Source organism: Apaloderma vittatum, unplaced genomic scaffold (assembly GCF_000703405.1).
Source record: "Apaloderma vittatum isolate BGI_N311 unplaced genomic scaffold, ASM70340v1 scaffold683, whole genome shotgun sequence".
NCBI lineage: Eukaryota > Metazoa > Chordata > Aves > Trogoniformes > Trogonidae > Apaloderma > Apaloderma vittatum.
Window position 1 is genome coordinate 234 of NW_009707263.1, and position 6,315 is coordinate 6,548.

The 6,315-nt window shown below is 37.1% G+C and overlaps 1 protein-coding gene across 1 annotated transcript; it reads left to right on the forward strand.

Annotated features, from left to right (window-relative positions):
* The first annotated feature begins 568 nt into the window (after window positions 1–568).
* Window positions 569–4,136, forward strand: LOC104271428 (rhabdoid tumor deletion region protein 1-like). Its single transcript, XM_009866092.1, has 4 exons — window positions 569–767; window positions 2,557–2,659; window positions 2,855–3,014; window positions 4,068–4,136. The coding sequence occupies exons 1-4, from the start codon at window positions 569–571 to the stop codon at window positions 4,134–4,136; spliced, it is 531 nt and encodes a 176-aa protein (XP_009864394.1).
* The last annotated feature ends 2,179 nt before the right edge of the window (window positions 4,137–6,315 follow it).

A 6,315-nucleotide genomic window follows, 5' to 3' on the forward strand; every position in this document is an offset into this window, starting at 1 on the left:
GTTGGTGGGACGGGGTGCCTTTGGCTCTGTAGTCTGTTTCTTTTGTTTTGAAGAGAGAAGTGCAGTTGTTTTGTTTGTTGAGCTTCCGTTAGATCGGCCGTTTTCCTCTCTGAGGGGAGGGGGAGGCCAGCCCTCACCCATTCTTTCGGACGTTAATGAATTCTGAGGGCGAATTGAAATTAGACCCCTTTTGAAGGAATGTTTTCTTGAAAAATAGCGGGTTTGCTTTACTTAATACTATTTTGGTCCCCTTCTGAACTACTTTAACCCTTTGAAAACATTCCCTAGCTCACCTTGCAGTTAAACTTTTTTTTTTCTTTACAGTATTCAATAGAACAGACAATTCAGCTGATGAACAGATATTAATGCAGATGACCATGAACCACTCCAGCCTCTTCTTTCATAGCTTTGTAACAATGAAAGTGTGAAAAAAATAGCTCTTCTGGGACCCAGACCACTGTTTAAAGTCAGCAAGTGTCTTTTTGTGACATTATCTGTCCAGTCACCAGGTACAGTCATTTTGGAGTATTTTTAGGGACAGGGAGAATCCTGCCCAGGAAAATTTGGGATGGCACATGCTCGTATCTCAGGCAGCCTGCCCCCTCATCTAGAGCCCACAAAAGCTCCCATTGCGTTTGGGAAGAGGGCCCTGCCTAAGCTGAATGAGGAGTTACGTTCTCCTGAGCTACTGACTCAGCAGCGGGCATTGATGGCGCTCTGCGATCTGGTCCATGACCCAGAAAACATCTACCAGGCAGTAGAAATAGGTAAGTGAACTGTTGTCGTAAGCTTTGACACAGTGAGGGGAAACCCCCCACCTTTCATGAGCTGCTTCTCTTTGAGGATACAAAACAGCTATGTTTTTTTCTATTTTAATCTCTATTTCTTTTAACTTAAAAAGTTAAAGAATATTACAATGCCTTACACATGATGCTTAAGAGTAACACCTGTTTAGGTTTTATTAATGGCTCACTATAGCTTTTATCAACCCCTAACAACAAAAGATTTTTTTTCTTTTGTTTATTCTGAACTTTAGCAAATTCCTAATGTAAGATAATAAAATTTTTAATAAGCTTAATTAGTCCAAAATTTGGAATGCACGCCTCACCACCTTCTTGCTACTTAGTTAAATTTCAATTAACTCGAATCTTTTTTAAACCTGTTAACCATGAACCTTTCAGAAAAAAAAACCTAACGAACCAAAGCCCCCAGTTTATTAGTTTCTCATTTAAAATATTACTAGATATATTTTTTTTAGAAAGGGGAAAAGAAAGAGCTTTCAAATAGAGCATAAAAAAAGGACAATATCCCTTTTTTATTTTTTTTCCGGTATTAGACATTTTGTACCATGTAACATAGGCCAGTGGTACCTTCCTGAACTTTTTATGCTTGAGGTGCTCAAAATACTCATATCTCAGATCCCATAATAATAACCGGCAATAAACTCTGATGAACCTTTTAACTGATAGTTAATAAAATAATGTTTAAATAAGGCCTTACAAATTAATTTGCAAAATCTGTGAAGTCATCTTTTGCCATTCATTCCTTCAGCAGTGGATAACATGGCACATCCAGATACAACTCAGCTGAAGAGACAAAACATAGAGTCATAGAATCACAGAATGTTAGGGATTGGAAGGGACCTCTAGACATCATCTGGAGATCAGATGATTTTCATGCAGAAATTTTTATGCAGAATTCCTCAGAAATACCTTAGTGACCATAGAATGAGTCTGTAACAGAAAGACCGTGGAATTTCATTACAAGTTAAGATACAAGCCAGTATAACCAAATTTATCATACTTAACAGGATTATACCCGGCCACCACTATTTTCAAAAGCTTTTATCACAGCACCTGGAATAATTCTGAGTTTGGATTTTGGAAAAAAAAACCCACACAAATTTTTCATCTCAATTTTCAGCAGTCTGCTCTGTATCTACATAGGTCATTATGTAACACTGTTTGCCACTGTTTTTTTCTCCATTTACTTCACTTTTTTTTTCCTCATAAAAGATACCAATAATCATCTTCAAAATTCATTGTTATTGTAACTACTATTAAGTGTTGTAACTGCTGAAGCAAAATTGTTTGGGGATTTTATTGGTGTTATATGCATATACATATAATCTTCAATAGTTCACCAAATTTATTTCTATATGAAAAGCAACGTGCTGTGTTTTTACATAGCCTATGCTGCTCCTAAAGAAAGTAAAGACAAGTGGGTGTCGATCCTGCAAACACAGGCTTTTCTAAAAACATCAATAGCTCCACTGACTCGAGTTATTTTTAGAGTTATGTCACTTCATAAATATTTGCAAGATTAGGATTTAACTTAATACAATTGTCAGCAGCTTGTTTGTAGCATGAGATTTTTGGCCGTAGGCCTTGAAACTTGAAAGTTTCTTCCCTACTTGAGATAAGACAGTGAAAGCTTCACCATGAGGACAGGGTGAAAGTTCTGATTGTTTGGACTTGTGAGACAAAAATGAGTATTGCTATTTCAAATTCATGCTGAAGGTAAAAAAATGTTAAAATGAACTATTGTGTCCCATAGGATTCCTGGATAACCTGAAGCCTTTGCTGCTACATAATGACAATACTGTCCGACAAAAAACAACCGAAGTCCTTTACGTAATGGCTATGCATAGTGTTGGCAGGTAGGTCTAATTCCAGAGTTTACTGAATGTTACAGGAAGTGCTAAAGATGTTTCAGCGAGAAATAAGAACAGAATTCCCAAGTTTCATCAAGATAAGCGCAATGTAAATGAGAGTATTTAGTTAGGATTAAGCATCTCACAAATATATGAGTTTTATTATGCTTAGTTAAATCAGTCCTCCAATGTTGTTTGTAGGCAAGGATTGATACGAAATGGAGTGATTTCTGCCCTTGCTGAGCTCTTGGATGATCCAGTAGACATGTGTCGGAAGAACACACATCACGTTTTTGAAATGGTGGCAAAACTACCTGAAGGTAGGGATTTTTTCAGTACAGTATGCAAACAGGCAAAGCAGGTAAGTGAATTTACCTAATTCCCTGTGTACTATCTTACAGATTTATTTTATTCCACTTCCCTTGAAAACGCTATTAAAAAGCAGTATCTTTTTTATTTTTGCTCATCTTAATTTTCTTTAGTTAGTTTTTCTGTGAGAATTTATTATCTGAGTTCTATCAGAGTACTTTAAAAAGTATGAATGCCATCTTTTTTATTCGTGGAGACAACTGTGTTTTCTAGAGCTGTTATTGCACTACTAAAAATTTGCCAATTGTGTAATAATAGTGAGAATACTTAGCCAAAATACAGAAAATGCTTTACGTAGATAACAAGACACACTGCAGGTCACTATTAATCATTAACCATTCATCCATACTGGCTAAGGGCTTCTTTTTAGCCCTTTTGGAACTGCATAATTCAGCAATAAGCCTTGCTGTTCAGTCTGTGCTATGCTGAACTTTGTTATTAACTCTAACCTTCAGGTGCTGCTCACTTTCTAGTAGGCTAATGCAGAAACTTACTACTTGTCTCCTTTTGCCAATGGAGTTTTCAGATGGGTGTATGATGCAAAGTTTAAGTTGACTGGACAAGTTTCAATTTAAACAGGGAATTTGAGACTTACAGATGTAGATCACAACTGACGTTGCATGTAAACACCTGCCTGCTTTTAGGTTCTATCTCCCTAAACTCAAAGCATTTACTAAGTAGACTGGAAGTTTAGCTACATAAGCAGAAAACATTCACTAGAAGATAAATAAAAGTTCTAGGGGGAAAAAAAACCACAAACCTGTCCGCGTTGTCTCAAGAGGAAGTTAGGGCTGGTTGGTTTTTTCCCCCAAGTGTTTGCAGTTAGGCACTGTTTAAAAAGTGGAGAACCATTATTTATATTTAGAGACTTACTGTAGCAGTAAGAAGTGCTAGCTCTTGGTGGTGCCAAAACATCAAATGTTGCTTATTAAGAATTCCATATAAATCAAAATACATTGCCCAGACCAGCGGATATGTAGTGGTACACCAGACTGCCACTCAGGTCTACTCCCATTGTCCCGTATTTGTATATTTGTCCCTGCAGGCATATGCATACCTCATCACAGGTCAGGTGCCAGTGATGACAACTGTCACAACTGTAAAACCAGTTTGATGATAAGCAGGAAATGTGAGTTTATGCTATGCAAGGAGAAATCAAGTTGCCTCCTGGAGTGGAAGGATTATCAAACCCCTGCTGAGCTGAGAACTCGGCAAAAGCTGAGCACCAGCTCTAACAGTGTCTTTCCTCCAAGCCTTGCCTTTGATTAAAGGTAAAGGATTCACAGCAGCTCTGAAGGGAGCAGGAGCCTCTGCTAGACAAAGACCAACTTCCACATCACTTTACAGTCCCAACTTAGTCGAAGTTACCTATATTTACAAGAAAGGCTACAATTCTCTGAGTGGTAGTGGCTTTTCAGTGAGGGTTCTCTTGAGCTAAGACTGATACCAGTTTCTTCATTTTTACCTATCCCACTTCAGATACTGGTGGCAGGTAAGAATCAGGTTTTCCGAATCAAATTAACATCAACACTTGTTTCAGGGAACAGTTCTGGAGTTTTCTCTCCAAACAGCAGAAAAGAGTAATTAGTAGTATAAAAAGAGAGCATTTATATAATTGTAAAATTAATTATTTGGTAAATTCTGTGTCTCATTACCTTTATTTCAATTTCCTTTTGTAAGTAAGGAGAGTTACTTTATTAGAAACCTGATATTAATGTATATTTCAAACAATTTTTTTCCACTCATTAATTCTCAACAATTAGTGTAATCCTAATATATTTGCAGTGATCATACTCTGTATGCATGTAGGCCAACTTTTTCCCCCCCCTCTTCTATTTATAAGAAATTAAAAATGAATGTAGAGGAAGTATTTACATCTGTGAAGCAAGCAGAATTTAATCTTCATCTTCTGATCCTATATTCAGATCTCTCAGAGACCATGATGTGTCTAGCAGTCTCTTTATAGCTTGCTTGAGTCATACCTTTCTAGGTGCAATTCTCTTCCAAAGCTTTATTTCTTCAGCTATGAAATTATGCCAATTTTTTACCGTTTCCACTTCAATGTTTGTGCTATTAAAAGCCTCCAGAAATTGTTCAGGATAGACGTCCTTGACTAGATTGTTAGTCTTGCATAGCTTTCTGCAGACCAGCTTTCCATACAATGTATTTTCACGCTTTTGGAGGTGTGGGAATAGAAAAAAACTGCTATCCTCAGCCTGTCAGGTATGTACCGTCTGTAAGATCAGTGGTATAGAAGATGAGCTAGCATGTTGTCTGTGAAAGCATCTCTAATTATCTATGGTAAAAGGTGTTTTTCTGATCAATGTGGGGGGTTTTATTTAGATAAAAATGTAACATGTATATAAAAATACAGATGCCTAGTTTTAAGGGTTGGAAGAGAACTTGTTACTGCGATACAGATGACGACTTACAAAAATACCAGAAAGGTGGTAAAATTGTTTTCTTTGCTATGAGACAATTTGAGGATCTGTCAGTGAGAACAGCAAATATTTTCCAATAGGTGGTAAAAGTCACAAGACCTGACATAATTCAGCTGACATATTACAGATACAGAAATAGTGTCTGCCTGCTAGTTCAGCCGTCTTAAACTCTTGAAGAAACTGTCTGTCTTCCTCTCCGCATTTACTTCTACACCTCAAATCTAGATAATAAGATAGGATGTAGCTTGTATCAGCTGGAGGAAGTCAGCACCTAATATACTATCCCATGGCTAGATTTCTGATGTTTTCTAGAGCTGAGGTATTTTACGGGGCCATGTTTACAGGCAATCTGTTCCATACCAGACAAAAAGGAACATAAGCTGTACATGCATTTCACATGAAGTGCAGTTGTTTTTGTTAACTGAGAAGTGGTTGGTGGCTCCGGTTACCTCTATGCCAGACCACATGGCCTTTCTTCAAACAAAAGTTATTTAGGAAGATATGGTTATTTTAAGCAAATCCACTTGCAGACTATTTTTTATTCCTGAATTTAAGGATGTTTATCATATCTTCCAGGAACAGTAGGATAATTAAAATCCAAGAGGTGAGAAAATCCACAAAGACTGGGAAAACACTAAGAAGTAACATTTCCAGAAGAAACGACAACTTAGTGGCAAGAATTAATAGGCAGAATAAAGACAAAAATCAGGTAGACATATGCACTCAGTAGAGGATAGAAGGAGAAGAATCGGCAGCAGGAGAAAATGAAGAACATTGGGAAAATTAATAGCAAAGCTTTCACTCTTTTTGAAAGCAATTAGTTGACACACAATACTTAACAATGTTAGGGAA